Source organism: Lutra lutra, chromosome 4 (assembly GCF_902655055.1).
Source record: "Lutra lutra chromosome 4, mLutLut1.2, whole genome shotgun sequence".
NCBI lineage: Eukaryota > Metazoa > Chordata > Mammalia > Carnivora > Mustelidae > Lutra > Lutra lutra.
In genome coordinates, this window is record NC_062281.1 from 168,759,497 (window position 1) to 168,784,121 (window position 24,625).

At 50.8% G+C, this 24,625-nt stretch overlaps 1 protein-coding gene across 4 annotated transcripts; it reads left to right on the plus strand.

The window, feature by feature from the left end:
* The first annotated feature begins 13 nt into the window (after positions 1–13).
* Positions 14–6,913, plus strand: C4H1orf109 (chromosome 4 C1orf109 homolog). Of its 4 annotated transcripts, none has more exons than XM_047726450.1 (5): positions 14–362; positions 543–817; positions 2,784–2,963; positions 3,782–4,008; positions 4,797–6,913. In XM_047726450.1, the coding sequence occupies exons 2-4, from the start codon at positions 543–545 to the stop codon at positions 3,999–4,001; spliced, it is 675 nt and encodes a 224-aa protein (XP_047582406.1). In that variant the 5' UTR covers positions 14–362; the 3' UTR covers positions 4,002–4,008; positions 4,797–6,913. The 4 variants fall into 4 exon arrangements, with proteins under 4 accessions (XP_047582406.1, XP_047582408.1, XP_047582407.1 ...); XM_047726452.1 differs by lacking the exon at positions 3,782–4,008 and adding an exon at positions 4,513–4,635; XM_047726451.1 differs by lacking the exon at positions 3,782–4,008 and adding an exon at positions 4,517–4,635.
* Positions 6,914–24,625: the final 17,712 nt, after the last annotated feature.

Genomic DNA, 24,625 nt, shown 5'->3' on the forward strand with positions numbered 1-24,625 from the left:
GGACTACAAGACCCAGAAGGCACTGCGGTCTACGACAAGCGTTCGCGACTCGACAGCCGTTCTGGGGGCATGCGCAGAGAGCCCGCGGGCTCCTAGTGGCGGCCCTGACGGGTCCTCGGACTTTGATGGCATTATCTTTAAGTTTTCCTGCTGGTTTAAGGGAAAGCGACCGGCAGTTTCCCGGAAAGGAGACAAGAGTCTGGCTCTGGTAGTACGGGTTCGGAGACAGCGCTTTGGCCCGGGGAATCCGCAGTCTGAAACCGGAGACTACCCGAGCCGCGGGCGAACCCCCTCCGAGGTCTGATCAGGCAACCCTTCAGGAGGTGGGAAACCGAGGCCCTGCCTCCGGAGCCCACCTAAAGGTAAGACAGTGCCTCGCGTCAGGACGTCCTGTCGGAAGGGATACACAGCCCCCATCGTGAGGAGACCCTGGTTTAGCGGAACTTCACCTACGCGCGGTGATCACTGGACTCGCTACTTACCCTGCCGAGTTAAGACCCTAATGCTTCCTCCCACCCCCCTTTCTGTTTTTATCTTGGCAGATGACTCAAGACCAACCTTGGCTTGCTCTGCAAGAGGCCCTGAGGAAGTGCTTTCCCGTGGTGGAGGAGCAGCAGGGCCTGTGGCAGAGCACCCTGGGGGACTGCCAGCCCCTCCTGGCCTCCCTCAGCAACCTGGCCGAGCAGCTGCAGGCGGCACAGAATCTGCGGTTTGAGGATGTGCCTCCACTTCGGGCCTTCCCGGACTTAAAGGAACGGCTGAGGCGCAAGCAGCTGGCGGCTGGCGACACTGTTTTGGACAAGTTAGGGGAGAAGCTGTAAGAGTTCAATGCCGCTCCTTCTTGGTGGAAAGATTGAAAAACTTGGTGTTTAATAAGTAGCTAGGATCCCTCAGAAGTGTTTTTCCCTTTACTTGAGAACACGGTATTTGGAGGTGTCTCAGCCTTGCCTCCTTTCCATTTGTTGCAATGGGACCTCTTATCAAAAAGTCATTTTATGGGGTACCTGGATGGTGCAGTCAGCTGGGCTTCCACCTCTTGGTTTTGGCTCAGGTCGTGATCTCCCGAGGTGAGTTCAGTCCCCACACTGGGCTCTGCACCCAGCGCGGAGTCTGCTTGAGACTTTTTCTCTCTTAAATAAATAAATCTTTCTTTGAAAAAGTTATTTTATGGCATTTCCCTTGTCATGTAAGGCATGACAGTGATGGTCTCAGTAGAAGTTACAGTGGAAAAGAAAAGCAATCGAAAAAGCGAATTAGTCCTTCTCTGTAGTCTTCTTTTGTCAAAAGCAGTGAGGAATTGTACTTTAAACTTAGTAGTGCTAGAGCTCAGGGTTTTATGTATATATTCTCACATAAAATATTTTCAACATCTCCGATTTAACCTTACTTAATCCCATTTTGCTGGTGAGGAAACTGAGGGCCAGATTGCCTATGGTCACACAGCTAGTAAATGGTAAAGCTGGAAGTCTAACTCAAGTTTGCCCAACGCCAAGCCCAGAGTGTTCAACCACCATTCTGTTCTGCTGTACGTTGGTGTCTCTGGGCCAGGCATAGTACGTCTCTAAACTCTTAGTATGCCTAAATGAGACCCTCTATTTTAAAATTATAAATATCGAGGATAGACAAGAGACCTGGCACATAGGCTTGCTCGCTCTTTCTCTCTCTCTCTTTCTTTCTTTCTTTCTTTCTTATTTATTTTAGAGAAAGCACCAGTGGGGAAGGGGCAGAGGAAGAGAGAGAATCTCAAGCAGATTCCCCACTGAGCACAGAGCCCCACTTGGGGCTCCATCCTATGACCCATGATATCATGACACAAGCCAAAATCACAGGTCAAATGCTTAACCAACTGAGCCACCCAGACGCCCTGCACATAGGCCTTTCCTTGACCAGAACAAAAAGAAGTTTCTGGTGTATATTGTCTGTGCTGTAGACTAAGGGGAAATGGGTGTATATGGGGACTTTGTGTATTCATTTGTACAAAATAAGCACCTATGGGACGCCAGGCTCAAGGTGCTGGGAATATAACGATGAACCAGACTTAGTTTCTTAGTTGATTAGAAGAGAGATGATTAGCATCAATTAAATTACGTTGCGGTATGCTGAGGTAGTGAACTATTATTTCAGTTGATGACCTATTTGTGTGTGAGTATTGGGCCATTATTTTGTCTAATTTTTTAACCTGTGAGTCAAAGCCACACATTTTGAAAGCCACAATTATAGGTTAGGGAATGCTTTGTTTTGCCCTTTGGGAAATTGTGGCCTTCTTGGTGGCTGGGTCCCTTGGAGTCACCAGTGGAATAACAACTATTGACCGTGAGTTAGGCACTTCCCATAGCACCTTATGAGCATTATTGCATTTAATCTTCATAAGAACCCTTTCATTGATTCACTCATTGTATTTGTCATTCTATGTGCCAGTCTTGGTGTTTTAAGTACTTAGGGCATGCAGTGAGCAAAACAGATCATTTTTATACGTGACTGAGAATAAATAACTTTCCTAAGGTCCACAGTAGTTATGTGCCCCCAGAGCAGTTTTTCCCGTTGGGACATTTGGCAGTATCTGGAGACATTATTGATCGTCACAACTTGGGAAAGATGGGGGTGTGGCGTGCTCTTGTCATCTAGTGGGTAGAGGCCAAGGGTGCTACCCAGTGCCCTAAATGCACAGGGTAACCTCCCACCACAAAGAACCATCCAGGTTGACATGTGAGTGTGCTGAGGTTGAGGAACCCCGCCTTATGCCTTTCTCATGATGTTGTCTAACAGGAGACTTTTTCCTTCAGAGCCACCCTCCTCAAGGTGCGGGACACCATCAGCAGGCACGTGGAGCAGGTGTTTGAGATCTATGAGCAGCATGCAGACTCGATTGGCATTGATGCTGTCCTGCAGGCTTCGGTGCTGAGCCCGTCTGTGGCTGACATGTTGGAGTGGTTGCAGGATATCGAGAGACATTATCGACATTCGTATCCTTTGCACACATTTCAGTGTCCAGAGCTGCTTCAGGAAGTCTTTTTAATTTCAGTTTTCACGAGATTATACAACTGTATGGTAGGGGTCAGTTCTCCTTGGTCCCTGAGTGTAGAGAAAAATAAAGCAGGCCAAGTGGGGAGTGAGGGTGGAGTTGTGATTTTAAATAGGGTGGTCAGGAGAGGCCTCACAGATAGTGACATTTAAGAAAAGACCTAAAGGCGAGGGAGAGAATCAGGTGTTATTTGGGGGAAGTGTGTCCCAGGTAGAAGAAACATCACATGCAAAGGCCCTGAGGTAGTAGCGTGCCTGATGTGTTCTGAAAGTAGTGCAGATGCTGCTGGGCTAGACTAGAGTGAGGAGGGGGACCCTAATAGGAGACGTGGTCAGAGAGACAGGGCCAGACTTTGTAGGGCTTTGGAGGTCTTTGGAGGTCTTCTGCTCTGAGTGAGATGGAAAGCTATTCAGAGGTTTTGAGAAAAGGAGTAACATAATCAGCCTGTGTTTTTCACAGAGCTGTAGCCAACAGTACTGAGCACTGCCTACATGCCATGCCAGGTGCTGTTCTAAGAATGCCCACATAGCCACTTGTGAGGTGCTTTGATTCTGTTTCCTGGGTGCTTCTTGGATTTTCCTTCTCTATCTGCACTGCCTCTTCCATAGTTTCTCGCCTCTCATGTGGCCCATTGGTCTGTGCAGCATCTTGACGGGGTTCTCTCTCTGGCTTCTTTGCCTCTGAGCCAGCTCCAGCTAGTGACCTCCCTGCATCCTGAAGACATCTTCATTCTGCCTGTCACTTACATCGAGTTTTCAGCAGCTTCCATGGTTCACAGGCCAGAAACCCCACTTTGGTCTTCAATGCTCTTCGTGTTCTGGTTCAACCTGCCTTCTCAGCCACCTTTCCTACTGCTCTACACACTGTTCCTTGCCGGCCAGATTGGAGGATTTCCTCAGCGCTGAAACCAATCCATGCTTCCCCACTTCTGTGCCTTTGCTTATGCTCTTCCTACCAGCCAGAATCTTCCTGCTGCTAAGTGGGAGGTATGTGTCCTCTGAACTGCCACACGGTGTCCTCTTTGATGTCACTGACATTCTCTCTTTTCAGTTCCTGGTTTTTCCCTCACCACAGTGAGATCCTAGGTGGTTGGGGCCATGTCTCATCCCTCCGGCCCCAGAGCACTGTGAGTGAGGAGGTGCTCGTAAAGATGGGTGGCATAGGTGAGTTCTGCCACCTGATAAATGGAATGATAGCCCCTCTTTCACTCTTTGAGCTTCCCATAGCTCTCCCCAGGGCATTTTCCCCCTTCAGCACATTTCATTTGCTTTTTTTAAAAAAAAAGATTTTATTTATTTATTTGAGAGAGAGATCATGAGCGGGGGGAAGGGTAGAGGGAGAGGCAGACTCCCCACTGAGCAGGGAGCCTGATGTGGGACTCAGTACCAGGACCCCAGGATCATGATCTGAGTCAAAGGCAGATGCTTAACCGACTGAGCCACCCAGGCGCCCTCCATTTGCTTTTTGAGCAGTCAGTCCTTAACTTTGAGGAAGTTACCTAAAGAGAAAGTACCTCCTGTCCTCGGTCCAGTGGGGAGACTTGGCAAATATCCAAGCTTTGCCCGAGGCCTGGAATCAAATTTCAGAAGATGAACACCAAAGCCTTGTACAAGGTACTGGTTTTCATTTACTCCATGTCTGCGTTCTGTCTATGTGTCTCACTTCTTTAGAAGCATTACAGAGATGCCCTTGCAGTGCCCCTGTATTTTATAAATCGGATGTTTTATGTTCTCTGGAGAGGTGATATGCCAGTTTTTCTCTCTTCCTATTCCAGATACCCTGTTGAATGTTTCCTTCTTCCTGGAAGAGTAAGGAAGCCACGTGTTTATCAGCAGACTAGGGGGACACAGTTGAAGACCGACACTGGTGCTTTCTGGTATGGTAACCTGACATACTTGAAAAATCAGTGCCTAGAGCCTGAGGACTGCATTCTGATGCTGGGGCCTCTCCCTGTGACATCACGGCTGAGGACACATGGGCCACCCCTTGCCCTTTCGATGCTCGGCAGTGGAAGGAGGTAGAGAGAGAATGCAGAAAAGGTGGTGCAGGAGAACAACGGGGCAGGAGCCACTGTCACAGAAGTGGTAGGGAAGGAGAGGGCAGGGAAGAGAGTGTGGCACCACCCTCAGCACCATCCAAAGCTCTGAGCTTGATTGACACCCGGGCCTGTTCTGTGTATTTGTGTACGTACCTGATTCCCTGATGGAAGATGATTATTCTTGATGATTTAAAGGAATAAAGGTGATAATTGATGGAAGACAGTACAGATCTTCCTGGACTTACAGTGAGGTTATCCTGATAATCCCTTTGTAAATTGAAAATATTGTAAGTCAAAAATGCATTTAATACCCCTAACCTACCAAACATTAGCCTAGCCTACCTTAAGTGTGCCCAGAACACTCACATTAACTTACAGTTGGGCAAAATCATTTAACACAAGGGCTTTTCATTTTATTTATTTATTTTTTTGAAGATTTTATTTATTTATTTGTCAGAGAGAGAGAGAGCACATAAGCAGGCAGAGCGGCAGGGAGAGGCAGAGAGAGAAGCAGACTCCCCGCTAAACAAGGAGCCCGCTGTGGGACTCATCCCAGGATCCTAGGGTCATGACCTGAGCAGAACACGCGGCTTAACCACCCACTGAGGACCCAGGCGCCCCAGGGGCTTTTCATTTTACAATGAAATGTTCACTATCTCACGTAATTGACTGAAAACAGAACAGCTGTTCGGGCTTCAAATGGCTGTATCGGTCGTTTACCCTTATGATCTCTGGGCTGACTGAGCTGCGGCATGCGGTGTGCGCCGTTGGTGCCCAGCGTCCTGAGAGAGGGGCACACTGCATGCCGCCAGCCCAGGAAGAGATCCACATTCAGTATGTGAAGTATGGTTTCTGGTGGACACGTATTGCTTTTTGCACTGTTGAAAGAGTTGAAAAATCCCAAGTCAACCACCGGAAGTCCCGGCGGTGCATCCCTGTTTTCCAACTGCTGTGGCTCTGAACCCTCAAGTCGACTTCAGTTTCCAGAGCCCACCAGCAGGGGGAGGTGGTGCGACATGAATTATGCTCAGAGCTTTGTCTTTGAGGAGTTGCCCCTCTCTTCCCAACACCCTCCTCCTCTGGGAGTAAGTGGCTGGGGAGAGACTGCTGAAATGACAGGGGTTTTAACCAAAGCTGGTGCCTGATTTGCCACATTCCTCTGATCTTGGAGTAGCTGCACGGTGGGAGAAGACCACCCAGAATCGGGGCATCAGGGTTATGTTTCTGAAGCCCAGTGCCTTCATCTGTGAAATGGTCGAGCACTTCCAGACCTGTCAGCTTCGGGGCTGTGGAAGAATCTGGGTCACTGGATGTAAAGAGGCTTAATAAAGAGTATAGATATTTTTAAAATGAAGATGACTTTTTTCTTACTACAAAAGTGCTATTAATGCTTTTTAAAAAGTCATAGGAAAACTGTAGAAAAAATGTAACTGTAGAAAAGTACGAAACAAGCTACATCAGAGATATTTTGATATATACCCTTTCAGTGTCCATAATCGCACATTTTAAAAGACCCAAATATAGTATCTTTGACATATACTGTTACTTAAATAATCTTTTTTTTTTAAACATAGTTTGGCCATCTTTTCATATCTGTAAAAATAGCTCAACGTAATTACAGTAGTTACCATTACACACATATACCGTTTTATGAATGTATTAGAGATTTTATTTTTCCAGATTTTTATGTTTCTACCTGTCAAGATAATACATTGTGATTGTGAAAAACGAAAGGATTACAGAAAGTGGCAATGCACACTGTCTACTGTTTTTAGCAATATGATAGGTATTCTTCCAGGAATTCGAAAAAAATGTATCACATCCATAATAATTGTAAATAAAACTTAAAAACATTTGGGTATCAGGCCTTATGATGTGCTCTGGGACAGATGAAGGAGATCCCTAGAAAGGTTTATAGTTAACCAGGGAAAGATTTAAACCAGTGTCTCTTAAGTTTTAATGTGTATGGAAATCACTAGGCTCTTGTTAAAATGTCGATTCTGATTCCGTAGGCCTGGGGTGGCAGCGCCCTAGATTTTATGTTTCTCACAAGGCCTCAGGTACTGGCGATGCTGATGATCCCGGGACCAGACTGAGTTGAAGAGACTGAAATTGTAAAACAATAATGAAAGTATTTTCAGGGGTGGGTGGAGTAAAGGGTACAAACCCCTCACTTATAAGTTACAGGAGGGTAAAAAAAAATAATGAAAGTGTTATATTTTACATTAAACAAAAGAGAGGGGACACCTGGGTGGCTCAGTCGGTTAAGCAACTGCCTTCGGCTCAGGTCGTGATCCTGGGGTCCTGGGATCAAGTTGTGTATCCCACTCCTTGCTCAGGGGGAAGCCTTCTCCCTCTGCTGCTTCCCCTGCTTGTGTGCTCGCTTGCTCTCACTGTCTGATAAATAAATAAAATCTTTAAAAAAGAAGAAGAAGAAGAGAGGTGATAACTGCTTGTCAGAGTACTTCATAGTGACAGTGATATCTGAATTAGGACTTGGAGATGGGGAGGAGTGTAGGGCATTCCATGCTGAGGGGACAGTCTAATAAGCAAAGGCAGTGTTTGAGAAAGATTGGAATCCAGCATGGATCAAAAGTTTGCTGTGTACCAGGCACTGCGCTTATTTGCTTTTATCTCCTAAAACTGGCAAATATTAATAGTCCCACCAAGCAAGTCACTACTGTTCTTAAAGGGCTGGAGGAATGGCTCTCTAGGGTGGACTGGAGCCCAATTGTGAAAAGCCCAAAAGGCCTGGCTTGAGAGTGTGTACTTTGTTCTGCAAGTGGGAGGGGTGTGTGTGTGTGTGTGTGTGTGTGTGTGTTACAGAGCTCTTTAAATCCTGACCATAAATAGATACAAGGATTTACAGTGCTTCATAATAACTATGTATTACTTAAATATCACTGTTTCTATTTTGTTCATTATTTTTTTACTTTTAAAATGCTATCTTTTTAAATTGTCCTTTTAAAATTAAAATAGATTTATCTTTTGAATAAGTGACACATTCACACTGTGCAAAATTCAAAAAGAGTACAAGAGCACATTCAGTGAAAAGTTCTCCTCTCCCAGTTACTCACTTTCCTTCCCTGGAGGCAACCAGCATGAAATGTTTCTGATGTATTCTTCCAAAAATATTCTTTGCTTATATCCACACAATGGTTGGTGTCCTCTAAGATAGCCCCCAACGGTCCCACCTCCGGTATTCATGTCCTTGTGTACCCTCCTCTCCTTCAATGTGGGCTGGGCTTACAGATTTGCTTCTGTGAACAGAATATTGCGTAAGTAGTATGGTGTTACTTCTGAAACTAACTGATAAAAAAGGACTGTAGCCTCCAGTGTGAGCCCATCACTTACTGTCAGATTCCTCACCCTCCAAGAAGTCAGCTGCAGGGCTCCAAGGCAGCCCTGTGGAGTGCTCATGTGAGAGACTGAAGTCAGCCAGCCACCATGTGACTGAGCTTGGAAGCAGTCCCCCAACTACCCACACTCCTGCCCACTTGAGCCTTCCGTTGAAACCACAGCCCCAGCTAACAGCTCAGCTACAACTTCACGGGATCTCAGGCAAAGGCAACCAGCTAAGCTGTGTGCAGATGCCTGACCCATGGAAACATAATGTTTGTTTTAAATTATTAAGTTTTGGGGTGAATTATCCCACTGCAATAGATAACTAATACAACAAGCTAATGGGTTTTTTTGTGTGTGTGTTTTCACCCTGACTTTGCTACAGCATGCTACAGACTCAGCTTTGCACCTCCCCCACCACCATTACTATATCTTTTTTTTTTTAAGATTTTACTTATTTATTTATTTGACAGAGATCACAAGTAGACAGAGAGAGAGGAGGAAGCAGGTTCCCAGAGGAGCAGAGAACCTGATGTGGGACTTGATCCCAGGACCCTGGGATTATGACCTGAGCTGAAGGCAGAGGCTTTAACCCACTGAGCCTCCCAGGTGCCCCCCAATTAATGTATCTTAGAGATCATTCTACATGAATATACAAAGAGTTTCCTTAATTTTTTCTAAAATGGTTCCTTATTTCTCTGTTGTTTGGGTATACCATAGTTTATTTAACCTGCCCCGTACTGATGGACATTAGGTTTCCAAAGTCTTAGTGTCCTATAGGTTCCCGCAACCTTCCTGTGCTCCCACCTCCGTCCATTACACCTGTTTTCCTGGAATTTTTCAGTTACCTTATCATACCCCACCCACTCATCCAGTGAAGAAAGAACTCTGTTGGTATTTTTACTGGACTAGTATTTATAAAGTAAGGAGAATCATCATAGTGAGAAAACTTCCAGTGCTGTTGCTTTTTTGTTAAAGATGTTATTTATTAGCAAGCGAGTAGGGGCAGAGGGAGAAGGAGAGAACCAGAATCTCAAGCAGACCCTGCTGAGTGCAGAGCGCGATGTAGGGCTTGATCTCACAACCCTGAGGTTATGACCTGAGCTAAAATCGAGAGTCAGACGCCCAACCAGCTGAGCCACCCAGGCATCCCCCACCATGCTCCTTCTTTAAGCATGCCGTAGCTATTAGATGTGAGCTCTTTTCTATCTCCCTCTATTGGGGAAATAGATTCCTGGTGGTCAGAACCCCTTCCCAGCCAATGAGACAATCTGTTGGGATGAAGTGAAGAATTTAGGTTTCTTTCCTTCCTGTCCCTATGCCATCCACGTTTAGAAGTTCACCTCAAGGGCGCCTGGGTGGCTCAGTGGGTTAAAGCCTCTGCCTTCAGCTCAGGTCATGGTCTCAGGGTCCCAGGATCGAGGCCTGCATTGGGCTCTCTGCTCGGCGGGGAGCCTGCTTCCTCCTCTCTCTGCCTGCCTCTCTGCCTACTTGTGATCTCTCTTTCTCTGTCAAATAAATAAAATCTTAAAAAAAAAAAAAAAAGAAATTGACCTCAAAATTCTCTAGGCAGAGTAGCAGTTTTTCCAAATCGGTGAGATCCTAGGCTCCAAAGAGGAGGAATTCTGCCTGCCCAAGGAGGGTCCAGATTATGTGGTGACTGTGTTATGTCTAACTTTAATCTGAATAATGGGGGCCAGGTACCATCTTCAACTGTCCAAGTGTTCAGTTGTTTACGATGCCTCCACTCTGCACATTTGCATGGGAGGGTGCGCACTTGGAGGAGGTTCAGGGAGGAAGTACATCGACTCAGGAAAACTTGCTAAATTGCAAGTGACCCAGACCTGGGTTCAAGTCTCAGCCACTTACCAGCTAAGTGACCTTGGGTAAGCCATCTTCCCTCTTGGTTTTAGTTTCTTCTTGTGTATTGATGGAGATGATGTTCTACCGCTTACAGGATTGTACGGTTTACGTGAGAAGAGATATGTGAAGGGTTTTGGTAAATTTGGAAACACGGAGGGGTTGACATATACTCCAGACTTACTGGTCACCTACTAAGTGGGCAGCCATGCTGTGCTCTTGGGCACCTTCAACACTTAGCAAGCAGTGCAGCAAGCGTGCTTCAAGAGACTGGGTTTCCTATGAACCCACAGCTCATCAGTGACAATGCCACAGTTTGTACCAGGGTGTTGGTGGTTCTGGTGGAAGGAGTCTCCCTTTCACCGGTTTCCTCTCTGCATCCTTGATGCCCACTCTGTTGTGACAAGAGTTGGGTTTCCTGAAGATCCAGTCCTGCACGGGACAGGGTTCCTCCAAACACAGAGGTGAGTGGAGCATGGCCCCCATCTGGCTGGGCAGTGGCACATGTGGGGCTCTCTCGGGGCAGCTGCAACCTTGCCAGCTAGCTTCCCCCTTGGGTCCCATGCCACAAGGGCTGGAGTGAGTCCTCAGGCTACCTGCCAGAGTCTCACACCTCTGCCCTTAATGCCTGAGCTGGGAGGAGATAGGCAGTCCTTCTCAAGGAATGACAGGGGTGCCCTTCCTTGCACTCTCCCTCCCCATCATTCCTAGAATGTGCTTCAGTTTCTACAGAGTGTGAAGGAAAGCCATTTTTTTCTGAGACTGGGACCTGGTCCAGCGCTTGAGGCCCCAGGCCCCGAGTTGCAATCTGGCACTTTTGAGGAGGGGCTGGATACCTGCGTTCTTATCAAGGACCTTCATTCTGTTGCAGGGCATAATCCTAAGAAAAAGCAGCAGAGAGGGAGCTGGGTAGATGAGCCACAAAGATCGCCCTTCTCCGGGGAAAAACCTAGACTTAACCGCTCCCGGATTGCCCCTCTTCTTCCTTCATTGTTTCTCAGCACCTGCTCAGTCCTCAGTCCCGACAAGCACCTCAGTTCTCCTCCCCTAACCCCTTCGTACCGTTTGGAGAGGGGTCGTAGTCACTCCTGTATGGGGCACCTTAGGGTCTGCCACATCCACATTCATTCATTCAAAGGCCTCCCCGTGTGCCCCGCACACAACTGATTCTAGGGGATTCAAAGACAAATAAGAGAAGTACACGGTCCGGCAGTCCAGACAGACACGAAAGCTCAGGTCAGAGCTGCTATCATAAAGGAAGTGTGGGGAAGGTGGTGGATGGAGAGTGACAGATTCTTTCTGTGGGTTTTTGTGGGAGGCAAGGAAGAGATCCGCAGAAAGAAGCAGGACGTGGCTGATCACGGGCCGCTCGCCCTCCTGTGAGCCGGGGGCAACCGCAGCTGCTTGCTCGGGCTCTTCCCTCCCCGATTCAGACGTGCGCTCTAGTTCTTAATTTGCACAAAGAGCCCAGACCAATAAATCCACCACTCAATTGAATCCCTGCAGCGTGCTTAAAGGCAGCAGCCGACTCTTATCAGCTAGTTTGTTCTTTCCTCTAAGCAGAGTTTTATGAGGGGTCTCCTGAGCTGGCTCATAACATGGTGAAACAGCTACAAAACTTTGACCGTAAATCCCCAGCGCCCGCCAAGCCGAGGACGCTGTTCTCCAGGCACATTTTGTCCAGCTGGTGGCTCTGTCCCCTTGCCCAGTTTGCATTTTTGCACTTGTCTCTTTAAACTTGGATTTGTTTTCCAGCTCTCTGCGGCCTCTTTAAAGGCAACTGAAAAATGAGGGGTAGGGAAAAGGAACTAGAAAGTTACGTCTGTGCTAAAAATGACCCCTGGCTTATGTTGCTCTGAAAGCTGGTTCCCATCCCGCTGCTGAAACAGAGACATCAGGCTTCCTGGCCACACGAAGTCCAGGGTGGGGGACTGGAGGCCAGCGCCAACAAAGCCCATTATTGATACTTCACCCCTTTTCTAGGCTGTCACCTTTTGTTTTGCCATCCTCGGGTGTCCATTCCGTAAACGAAAGGAACAGCTCCAGACGCCTTTTCCCCAGATGGGCTACAAACACGACATCTTTGCCCAGTACTTTGAACTCCCCCAAGACAGGGATGAAAGTCGAATGCCTCTCTCCTCCAAATAAGGAAGGACCTGGTCTGTGGGTGCTGGTTGGCTGAGGGGGCCTGGGCACTTGGGGCCACAGATGGAGAAAGCTGTCCGTCTAGGAACTGTTAAGCATGGCCCCCGAATTTCTTACCTCTGTATTTACAGGTTCTCTTCATTTTGGTCAGGAGATCATGAGGGCCAGGAGAAGACCCCTGCAGCTGCCCTTCATGGGACCTCATCCTTGGCCTACTCTCCCCTAGATCCCTCTTGAGGATGGCCTTTCCGGCCTGCGACCTGCGCTTAGAAGGGTCGCCCAGCTTGGCTTCATGCTCTGCCGTTGCCCTCTTGACATTCTTAATAGTTTGGGAACCCGAGGGAGGATTTCCATTTTGCACTGGGCCCTGCCATATGTGTCGCCGGTCCTGCCCAGCTTCCTTCTGGACGTACTGCAAATGGCCACCCCAGAGCTGGGAACAGACGCTCTCTCCTCCCAGGTCCGAGCCTGCACAGAGCCGATGACTTGCCTGTGGCTGAGGACGCTGGCCTCGCTCCACGCACAAAGGCTCCGGTTGCCCAGTCTTCCGGTCACAGGCAATCCCCATCATGCAACCATGTTTCGAAAAGCCCTGAAGAGGTGCCTCCCAGTCCCGACCCATGTTGTCAGCCGCTCCTGACACAGTATAGCCTTTCAGACCAGACTTCTGATTTGTGTACACCACCAGGAGGAAGCTGGAGTCTAGGAGCCGGGTGGGGTGATGGAAGCCAAACAGGGCAGCAGTGGACACCCACCCCCAACAGAGAGCCTCAGACCAGGCCAGCAAGGCATCCTCCCTTCCCTAGCCCTGCCTGGCATGGGTTTCCAGATCCACCCGGCATTGCTACACCAGCGGAAATGGCGGTCACTGTCCCAGCCAAACCCTAGGACTGTGGTGACAACCCTGAATGGGCCCAGCCACCACATCAAGGACACAGCTCCACCCTCCTCTCTGCACTCCCTCCCACCTCGGGCTTCCCTGCCTCTCCCCTTCCCAAGAACCCAGGGTGTAACCTCTGCTTGGGGCCAGGGTCGGTCATGGGCCTTTGCAGCTGCTGTGTTGGGAGAGAATATTTTAGACACCTCGGAGTCGGGACATCTGCCACTCCCCCTTGTGGGACCTGAACAGGTGACTTGACCCCTCTGGACCCCACTGTCTTCATCAAAAAGAGCAGAAATAAAGTGGGGTGGACAAAAGTTTCAACTCATAGGGCCACTGTGAAAAGTAAAGGGGTTGATACGTGTGAAAGGGCTTTAAATTGTATAGAAAGAATTTTCCTCTGGGAAACGCCAGGGCACGACGGAAAGAAGGATTTGGGAACCAATAATAATAATAATAATAATAATAATAATAATATAATGACTACTTATTGAGCAACTTCTCTGCTTCATGCTTATACCTAGTGCTTTTATACCCATTACAACAACCCTGTGAGGTAGGCACTATTTCCCTGCTTCTGCAGACACGGAGCCCAAGTTAGGAAGGTCACATGACCTCTCCAAGGCCACAGCTTATCTTCAATTTTAATCCTCCATGAGCTCCACGTCCTGACCCACTCCGTAGCCATCTGAGGCAGACCTGGCAAGGTGTCCCCAGTCAAGACATCTAAACCTCTCTGTGGCTTAGTTTCCTCCCCTGTGTAATGAAGACCATGATGTCCCTTTGACAACCTCCAGGATGAAACCAGCCCATGTCTGGCACAGTGCTGGGCGCATTTTCTCTCCCTAGCAGCTCTAGCCTCGAGAGCTGCTTTGGGCCAGATGATGGCTGACTCCAGGCTGGAGCAGAGGTGCCCAGCCCAGGTTCGGGTTCGGGTGACCTCTCAGCGAGGGAAGCACTGCTCACGTAGGAGGCAGGAACATAAGGTGTGGCGTTTCCTGGCTGTGTCTGGCTACACTTCAGAGGCAAGGGTGGGGGATGTGAGACTTCTCCAGGCCCAGGGCAATCTGGGCACATGCCCCATTGCTACGTCTACCCGCTAAAGTCACCATCAATCTCCATGAGTCACCAAAACACCAGAATCCCACACCGCTGCATGGGAGCCAGTGCGCCCAGTGCAGGCAGCCCTGCAGATGATTGTGAGAGTAACCAGCACCACCGGTTCGAGGTGCGGACCCCATCGCTTTGATCCACGGTCCGGGATCCAAGGAGGGCACTCCTCCCCCATGGAGGACTCTGGCCTAAGAGCTTCCTCCAACCTGTTGCCCCTACACCTGGTGTCCCCAGGCAAGACTAGGAGTTGCCATGACTTCTGCCCTGTGTAACTCTGACCAAGGGAGGAAGAATCAGTGTCTCCATCAGTGAGGATTTCAGGATTTAGACCAGTGGTTCTTATTCTTGGCTGCACATCGGAGTCCCTTGGAGAGCTTTACAAAGCACCAGTGCTTGCATCTACCCCAAGATGCTGATCTAACTGTCAGGGATTCGGGCATTTTAAAAGCACACCCCTGGCCCCTTGGCTTCAGTATGTAGCCAAGGTTTGAAAACAACTCATTCTTTTAGAATGTCTACTGTGTATCAGGCACCATGCTGGGCTCTGAGCTGAACAAGAGTCTGGACTTCTACCTGCATGGGGTTGCATTCTAGTAAGGAACAACAAAGGGAGCAAGAAAATAGGTAATTTCAGATGGTCACAGGACCGGGATAGATTGCCCTGGGGAGGGAATAAAAGGGGCAGAAAGGGCTTTCTGAGAAAGTGATATGTGCACTAAGACCTAAATGAAGAGAAACGGACAAATGTGTATTACCTCATGCAGCAGTTCTCAGTGTTGTCTGGGGAATTCCATGACCCTGTCAGGGGATCTGCAGGTGGAAACATTGTATCACACAAAGACACTATGTGTCATTTCTACTGGTGTTCTCTCAAGAGTGTACAAGGATTTTTGCCACACCCAGGGATAGGTAATGACAATATTGCTCTGACCGCAAATAAGACAGGTGCTTGTGTACTCTAATGTTTTATTTTTTTTCCTTTGCCAATATGGTTTTATTCATTTATTTCTGTTATGTTATACATATTGCATCATTTATATCATATTCATTTATATTATTCATTCATTAATCATTCATCGTGGCTTTATTTATTTATTCATTCATTTAATAAATATTTACTGGTACTCTAATGTTCCAAAACATTCTCAGATTTTACTTCTATATTGGCAAATATGGATCGATATAACCCATGTAAATGCAAACAGAAGCTCTTTCAGGGCCTCAATTTTAAGAATGGGGTAATGAGACTAAAATGTTTGAGAACTGCTGATCTGGTGGAAAAGCCTTCGAGAGGGTCCCAAGGTGGGGACAGGAGCAGGAAGGCCGGGGGGATGGTGGGAGGAGGGAAAGATGTCAGTGGCAGATGCAGTGGTGGGGAGGGAGGCCAAGGCTAGGCATACAGGGACCTGGGGAGAGGACTACCCCAGGCAGAGGAGGACAGAGATGTCTGGTGTGAGATAAAAGACCAAACCAGGACTCCAGCAGGGGAGATGGAGAGCAGTGCATTCCAGAAAGATTTGGAAGGAACCTGGTAATAAATGTAGGGAGTGAGGAAGAGAATGGCTTCAAGTTGCTAACCATCCAGCAAGGTAGGGGCCACAGGAACTAGAATAGTTTTGGGGTAAGTGGTGGGAGACAGAATATGGGTAGTGTCAGGGATGGGGGACATCCGGCCGGTATCTAGACAGATAGGTTTGGATGTCACCAGAGGCATGGGCACCAGAGTGATAAAGCTTTGGGAGAATGTGTGCAAAGAGAAGAAGAGGCATCTGATGGGTCTTGCTAGGGATTCTCATCCCACATGACACTGTCCAAGTTGATGTCAGAAAGGATCCGAGCAGAACCAGAAGGTCCTGGGGGCCAGGAGCCAAGGAAGGAGAGTTCCAAGAAGAGAAGCAGGTCTGATCTGGTAAGAGTGCAGAGGGCTCTGGTAGGGTGAGGATGGAACCATGCAGGCTGTGACCTCTGTAAGAATTTCCTGGGTTGTGGGTGAGCTAGCTTGCACGTGCTGAGGGGTAACATGGGATGAGGTTGTGGAGGGATGAGTGCAGATTTTCGGGGGCGGGGAGGAAGTAGAGCTTGAAGGAGATGTGGAGAGTCTTTTAGCCTGGGGGACATAGCAACCATTCGTGAAGGCTGAGAGGGGAGCCCCAGAGCAGGGGTGGAGAGGATGGCACAGGACCGGGGCAGGGATGGAGGAGGCAGTCACAGCGGGTTTGCGGGGAGTGTAGGAAGTGGAGCGAGTGTCATCTGCGTGGCAGGTAGGAGGCTAGGTGGTGTGCTGGGGGGATCAACCAGAGGGAGCTTGAAGAGAGAGGGAAGTGGACAGACACCAAGGAGGCTGGGTGAGGAAGCTGGCAAGCCTGGCTCAGGACTTCCCTGCCCCTGCATCCAGAGTGGCCCAGGGGGCTCGGAAAACACCACAGACTGGCTTGAAGAAGTGCTTCCTTCAAAGAGCTTCTGGTACCTTCCTTGAATGTTTCCCAGTTATCTGGTCCATGCTGGGAGGAAATGGATAGAATAGGGAATGGGGTGAGAATTAACCTCTCACTCCATGTGGGGCAATGGATGCTGAGGGAAGGCAAGTCCTCACAGAACTTCTGAAAGCAGCCAGAGCTGTAGAGCAGCTGTCCAGGTTCCTTCCCCAAGTGGGGACCACTTGGCCGTGGGGGTGGTGTGTATCTTCAGCAGAATCCTCCTGCTCCCTCCCCCCAGGGCCCCTTACCCAGGCTCCTCCTCTTTCCTGCCTCCTTATTCTCCACCCCCACCCCACTCCAGTTTGTGGTCCCAGGGTGGTGACGGCACTGTCCATCCTTGTCACAAATCTGTCCTTTCCTTTCCTGCTGCCTCTGCCCCACCCCATTCCCCTCCTTCCAGTCTACCCTCCATCAAGAGGGTCTCTAATATAGAGCTCTATCCATGGGGTCCTCTTACCCCTGAAGTCTTTCAAAGATTCCCAGAGTGTCAGGTAGAGACCTGACACTCCTCCTGAAACCAGCATGAAATTCACAGCCCCTCATTAGCTTACGGACCCCTGTTCATCTCCCAGCACACTCCTCAGGTCTCCCCTGCCCCCAGGCCCCTGTTCACGTGGTTTCTGTTGGGAAGAAGCTGAGCTTCTCTCTGTATCCCCCCAGGGGAGGTTCGATTCGCTTTCACGGCTCATTTGAAACCTCACCTCCTCCTTGAAGGCTGCCTTGACCACCCAGGCCAGGTTGCTTCCTTCATCGGAGTCCTCCTAGAATCACACACTCCAGGAGGACCGCCCATCCCACCCTGCAGTAACGAGCTATTTGTACATCCATCTCCTTTCCTTGGATTGTGAGGTCCTCCAGAACAGGGACCAGGTCTGATCCTCGGTTATGTCCCAGCAAGAGGAACCGAGTTGGGAGGCTCCTGGGTGCGGAAATGAATGAATGAATCAATCGATCGACCGATCAGTGTTCTCATGGATCTTGCCTCATCAGTGTGAGAAGCACTGCTAACAGCTTGTCTTTGGATCAAACAAACCCAATGCATTATCTGGTTTTTATACAATCCAAAAATATCTAGAGGTCCAAAGACCCTGGGAGGGAGCTCTGCAGAAGGCATGGAGGAAGCCTCGGGCCCTGGGGAGCGCCTACTCCCAGGTGCACCCACCACCCCCTCCCCTGCGGAAACCCTCCAGGAGGCCATTAGCCAGCACCCCTGCAGAGTCACACCCAGCCAGCTGGGCCTCAGGACAGTGCAGGCCCAAGGAGCGCCCACGGCCAGGAGGCCCTCAAGGGCCAGCACTCCTGCCTCCGCACAGGCCGGCACAAGTCTGTCCGGCCCAGAGGCAGGGGCTGCACGGAATGAACCCTGCCCTGAGAGGCCCTGGCTCCCCAGCCTGCGTGACAGCCCGGACAGTTAAAATGGTTGTGCGCAGTCACATCTGCAGGTAATTTCTACATCCATCTGCATTGGAATGGAGTGCAGTCAATTAATTAGAACAACACCCTCTGTCCCAGCGCCATCTCTTGGGAGGGAGGGGCCCCACGTCCCCTGGAGAGCACGTTGCTCCGGCTCCGGGTTGGAACCCACTGTCTCCTAGTGGGCTCTAATTGCATTAGGAGGAACCGTGAGGTCAGCGGGCATGCTCGTTCCCGGCGGCCTGGCCTCCAGCCGCCTGGGTGCGTGCGCAAGGAGCTCCCCGGCCGTGCCGCCTGACATTTGCAATCGTTTAATCGGAACAAGTTCCATCTTTGAGCTCTGCTCAGCCTTTCATACAGCAGCCAAACTGTCCGCCCCGGACAGGACATAAATCCTGCCGGCAAGTCACTGGGCCAGTTCTCCTCCCGGAGCTGCTTCATTCCCGGAGCTCACCAGGGGCGGCTATTCGCACCCCAGTTTGGGAAAGGCCCCAGGGAACAGATGGGGTGCAGAGGAGAGAGCACTGTGTTGCGAGCCAAGGACAGCATGCCAGGCTGGGCAAGCTACTTCACTCTCAGAGCTTTGGTTTTTTCGTTTGTAAAAGAGAATGATAACCTGCTCCTTGGAATTGTTCTAAGAGCGAGAGGCCCCCACTGTGCCCGACGGCCTGCAGAACACAGGAAGGCCTTCTTTCTGTATGTCCTCGCTGTGTGACCTTGGGTGAGATACATCACCACTCTGCGCCTAAACCCCCTCATTGGCAACATGAGAGACTGTAGTGGGGTCCAGCTCATACGGCGGTTAAAAGGCGAGCTGCAAAGGGCAAGCGGGGCATGATTAGAACGATGCCTGGCACGTGGCACACACACAGAACACGTTACTGTTCGCTCAGCACAGCTGTCGCTGTCTTTACTCCTTTGCAGGACACAGTGCCAGGAGAAAGACCTGGTAAACACATTTCTTGGGATGCCTTAGAGGTTAATCCTCTCCTGGTGGGGTTCTGAGTTGAGACAAGTTGCAGTTTTGGAAGAGAAAGGGGGCCAGTGGGAGGGCTGAGTTCCAGACTGACCAAATGTCTCATTCATTTAACAAATGTTGATTGAGGTCCTACTGTGTGCCAAGCACTAAGCTAAAAATACACAGTGGAGAGGGATGTCTATCCAGGTTACTGTCAATCAGATGATCTGGTGATTTCATTTTTTGCTTTGCGGGGCTATCCATTTTTTTTTTTAATCACCCATGAAAGGGGAAGTTTCCCTGACACCAGCTCAGCGGAGATTTTGGGTGTGTCTCAGTGGGCCCACGTCCCGGGCTACAGCATTCAGGGTCTTCCTCTGCTTGGGGCCTTCCCTCTTTTTTCTAGCTCAGTCTCTCTTCCTTCAGGAAGTCCACCCGGTTCCCCTCTCAATGGGCTCACATGTCGTGTCATTAGCTACTGATCCTCTATCACTGACGATGTATATCTCGAAATTGTCCTGTTCCTTGTCCATGACCTGGGACGGATAGTCTCCATGTCTCTCCTTCCCTGCTCTTCTCCAGACCCTAGTAATGCCCAGCACAGAGCAGATGCTCCACAAATATTTATCAAAGGCGTGAAACGCAGCCTTTGGGCCTGTGGCCAGGTGTAGGCTTGGGGCCCCTAAGAGGTGACCTACCTCCACCTTAGGCAGCCCCCCAGCCTTTCCCTACACCCAGCCCCCATAGAATGTCTCCAGGGCCAATGATTTCGTCATCTTCCTCTGGCTTCTGTTCCAGCTGTGAAGCCCCTGTTGGTCAGGAAGTCCTTCCCAATGTCTGCCTAAATCTCCAGGAATAGCTTAAGCCTGTCTTCCCAGAGCCAGGCAGCATGGAGGCAGACGGGTGTCCCCCTGAAACACCTCTCCTTGCTCCCCCAAGGAAGAGACTGTACCAGGGACCAGAACAGGAAAGCGAGTGGGGGCGGGGGGGTGGGGTGGAAATGGAACAGATGAATGTCAAGCACATGTTCCCGAGGAAATAGAATGTAGTTGTGGTTAAGTGGGGCTTGGCAAAGCAGGGCTGTGTCCAAGCACACTCTTAGGGGCTTCCCTGTTGGAGAAGGCCTTGGCAGTGAAGTGGGGCAAGCTCCGGAGCCATGGGCAACCAGGCCTCCTGGAGCATGGCAGGTGCTTGCTGGGGGCTGGTGTGCTGCAGCAGGGATCTGGGACCGCCTACGAGCCTGGAGTGCAGGAAGCCGCGGGGTGGGGGTCTCCAGGACCTCAGCCTTCCCAGGCTGGGGCTGAAATGAGAAATGCAGCCTGGCCTGGGCAGAAGACTCCAGATCCTGGGCCAGGACTGCTCCCCACCTGGCAGGCCAGCACAAAGGGGCCTCAGGCAGGAGTGGCTCTGCAGGCACGAGCAGCTCCTACTATCGCCTGACGCAGACGGGCCACTGCATGCTCCCTGCCCTCCACGCCAGTGCCCACTGTCGCCTCTTCAGTGCAGGCCTTGTGCCGGCCCAGAGAGAAGAAACAGCTTCACAAGGGCCAGGAGTTGGGCGGGGGTGCATGTGTGTGTGACTGCAACCCCCACTCTCCTTCCCACCTCCTCACTCCTGAAAGAAAGATTTGTGGCCTCTCTGGTTTTCCTGAAGTCCTGGTGGTTACTCCAGCAGAGTGTGGGGGGACAACTCTGGACCAGTAGGCAAGCAACTTGCAGTCAGCTTCCGGTCTGCGTGACCTTGGGCAAGACTCTTCTCTCCGGGCCCTGGGCTATTTCAGCTGCACAGAGTGGGTGAGGGCAAGGACCTCGAAGTGCTTTTCGTTTTTTACAGTAGTGCACACTTCAGTATTTGGAGAGAAAGCCAAGGCCGTGTGTCCACAAGAAAACCAGCAAAAAAGGGGAGCAGCTCTGGTGGGAGTGGGGGAGACTTGGGGTCCCGCTGTGCCCCTGTGCATCTCCCCCAATCCATGGCCAGGAGCCATGGGACTGTGTGGTCTCTAAGCTGCTTGTTCTCAAGCTCAATGGGGCTTCTAAGCAGTTGAGGACGGGAGGTCTAAGGGCAATGCTGTGGGCTGGAAAGATGTCCACAGCCAGTTCAGGAGTGGGGACAGAGGCTGTCAAGACCCTTGTGGCATGTTCACCAAGAGGGAATTTTTTTTTTTAAGATTTTAATTTTTTATTTGACAGAGATCACAAGGAGGTGGAGAGGCAGGCAGAGAGAGAGAGAGGAGGAAGCAGGCTCCCTGCTGAGCAGAGAGCCTCATGCGGGACTTGATCCCAAAACCCTGGGATCATGACCTGAGCCTAAGGCAGAGGCTTAACCCATTGAGCCACCCAGGTGCCCCACCAAGAGGACATTTCTTACATGGGACTAGATGCCTGGGGATGGTCCCTGCTGCAGCGGAAGGAGCAACAAAACTGTCTCGCTCCTGACACTGTGCGTGGAGGGAGACACGGATGTTCCTTAGGAGGCTACTGCAGGACACACTGCCCAGAGGCAGGAGGCCAATTTGATGACCCCTGGAAGCCTGCACTGTGGGCAGGCACAGCAGGGAGCAGGTGTGGAGGAAATCTCAGGGCGTAACCAGCCCCCCACTGGTGCCCCACCCCAGGTCTAGAAGTGCCTTGAGTCCTTGTGTCCAGCCTTGTTTTCTCCTGGGGGAGCTAACTTTGAGAGCTCCAGGCCAGCCCCTGCTTCCAGCCTCTGTCTCCAGCCCCTGCCCTGAAACCCCTCATTCCACGCTATCTGCTTAATCCCTGTTAACAGCGGGCTGATCTCCCGCCTCTGTGGCCTCACAGTGAGCCTGCCCCTGTCTTCACAGGCCTCCTTCGAAAAAATAAATAAATACTTTCTCCATTATCCCATTAGCAGCTTCACAGGTTTTTCTGCTATTCCCAACTCCAGTGAAAGTGGAAACACGTGTCCTGAAGAGCCTCTACTTGCTCACCAGTCACCGTGGGGCGGGCGCTGAACTCCAGGTGGGAGCTGGGCCTGTCCACCTGCAGCTGCCCTCTTGTGAGAGACGGGTTCCCAGCCAGCCTGGCTCCTCATAAGTTCTGCCAACGCCAGTAGACACGGGGCGGGGGGGGGCGTGCTCCACACCCCAGACAAGGAGCCAGGAGAGGCAGCTTCTACACACTACTCCTTACCGGCTGTGTGCCTTCAGGCAAAGCTCTTTACCTCTCTGGGCCTGAGGTTCTTTCTTCAAGTGGAGAGTATGATTCCTCTCTGGAACGACTGGAGGACCAAAACAATCTGAGAGAATAAGGGTCTTAAAAGGCACGAAGTGCTTTGCCAGTGGGGGCGGGTGTTTGGGAAATATTTTACTTTTCTGGCTTTTGTGCCTGCAGATTTTTTTTTTAAAAGATTTTATTTATTTATTTGACAGAAAGAAATCACAAGTAGGCAGAGAGACAGGCAGAGAGAGAGGAGGAAGCAGGCTCCCTGCTGAGCAGAAAGCCCGATGTGGGGCTTGAACCCAGGACCTGGGATCATGACCTGAGCCGAAGGCAGCGGCTTAACCCACTGAGCCACCCAGGCGCCCCTCCTGCAGATTTTTTTAAAAGATTTTATTTATTTATTTGTGAGAGAGAGAGAGAAAGAGAGAGCACGAGAGTGAGCACGAGCAGGGTAAGGGGCAGAGGGAGAGGGACAAGCTCTCTCCCTGCTGAGCGCAGAGCCCCTTGATCCCAGGACCCTGAGGTCATGAGCTGAGCCAAAGTCAGATGCTCCTGCAGATTTAGAAAGGGAATCAGCCAGGCCTTTCCTCACCATGCTGTCTGACAGCCCAAGAGAGGGGCCTGTGGAAGCTCACATGCTCTGTGCGTTGGCCTGTCTGCCTTCCGCTCAGTGCCTACCTCCACTTATCATGGTCACAGCTCTCTGAGAAGGTTCTAGAATGCCAGACTGTTGGCTCCTCAAGGTGGGGCAGGGAGCCGCCCCACAGGCTCGTCAGTACCCACCGTGGGCTCTGGCATAGAGCAGGATCAGCCTGGGAGCTGCGGGTGTGTTTGTCTCCCCATCTCTTCCATCTCTTGGCTGTTTCTCTCTTCCTCTGCCCATGGCCCCAGGCGAGGGGCCCAGAGAAAGGCAAGGTGAGCCCTTCGGCCCAGGTGTGCGGGGGTGTAGGCTGTTTCTGGCTGCCCACTGGGCACCGGGGAGACGAGCTGCCAGGCAGGCAGGCGGGTGGGCTGCTCTGCTAGCCTGAGCAGAGCCTGACAGCAGCCGGGATCAGGATCTGTCGACAGTGTCTGTGATGTCACCATATCACTGCTCTGCCTTCCTGGTCCTCATGAAGGTGGACTAGGTCCCAGCTGAAGCCATCACTGAAACCCTCGTGTTCTATCTTGGCTCCCACCCTTGTGCCCCTCCCAGTCCCTCCCAGAGGCCAGTTCTACTTCACTTCTGCTCTGGCGTGTGAGTTCCTTGAGGCGGCAAGGGTGCCTCGTTATCCCCGCTCAAGCAGCGTGCCCAGCCCTTGGAGTCAGCCATGCTCCAATCAACACCTTTCAATGCCGAGCTTGAATTGTGACTCTTCTTCTTCTTTTTTAAGGTTTTTATTTATTTACTTACTTATTTATTTGAGAGAGAGAGAGAGTATGAGAGGGAGAGAGAATCTGAAGCAGACTCTGCACTGAGCGCAGAGCCTCACGTGGGGCTCGATCCCACAACCGCGAGACTGTGACCTGAGCCGAAACAAGAGTTGGACCAGCTGTGCCACCCGGGTGCTCCGAGTGGTGACTCTTCTTGATTGGCTGTGCGACCTTAGATAAGCGACCTAACTGTATCTGTATCTCTGTTTCTCTCCCCTTTAAAGTGCAGACAGCGTGTGGCTTTGCTTTGAGAAGCTAGTGAGCATTACTGCAGTGCCAGCCGCTTTGCAAGCCCTGCAGAGGAGAAGCTATGGTTAGGATGCTCCTTCCATTCCTGGGGGGCTCAGCTGCAGGAATGGCAGAGTGAGCCCATGAGTGAGTGAATGCATGCTCAGTCCTGGGCCCCAGCCCTCGGCCCCGCTTCCCCCCAGCCCCTCCTTTCTGTTCCTGGCCAGGTGGGAGATGCTGTCAGCTTTGCCAAAGTGCATTTTCCCAATGGACGATGGACAAAGGGCTGTCCAGACACCTGGGAGCAGCAGGATGACTATGCCTGGGCAGCCTCAGGGCCCTCAGCCTCCCTGGGCAGACAACACCCTGGAGCGCATTCCTGGCTGGCGAGCTGGACTTGTCCACCTGTGCCTTTGGACTTGGCCTCACTGTTCTGTCTGATGAGTTAGCCTCATCCTACCAATCCCACTGCTCCTTGCTGTGGGTCCGTGTCAGCTGCATGCCCACACCTGGCCTTCCTTTCCCGGAGATGGAACCAGGCTGCCAGGCTGTC

Bases quoted from the DNA above. Each gene is read 5' to 3' on its own strand.
- C4H1orf109 (XM_047726450.1), top strand. From the start codon at position 543: ATGACTCAAGACCAACCTTGGCTTGCTCTGCAAGAGGCCCTGAGGAAG. The intron at 818-2,783 runs GTAAGAGTTCAA...TTTTTCCTTCAG, and splicing joins GACAAGTTAGGGGAGAAGCT to AGCCACCCTCCTCAAGGTGC. The intron at 2,964-3,781 runs GTATCCTTTGCA...TCGAGTTTTCAG, and splicing joins GAGAGACATTATCGACATTC to CAGCTTCCATGGTTCACAGG.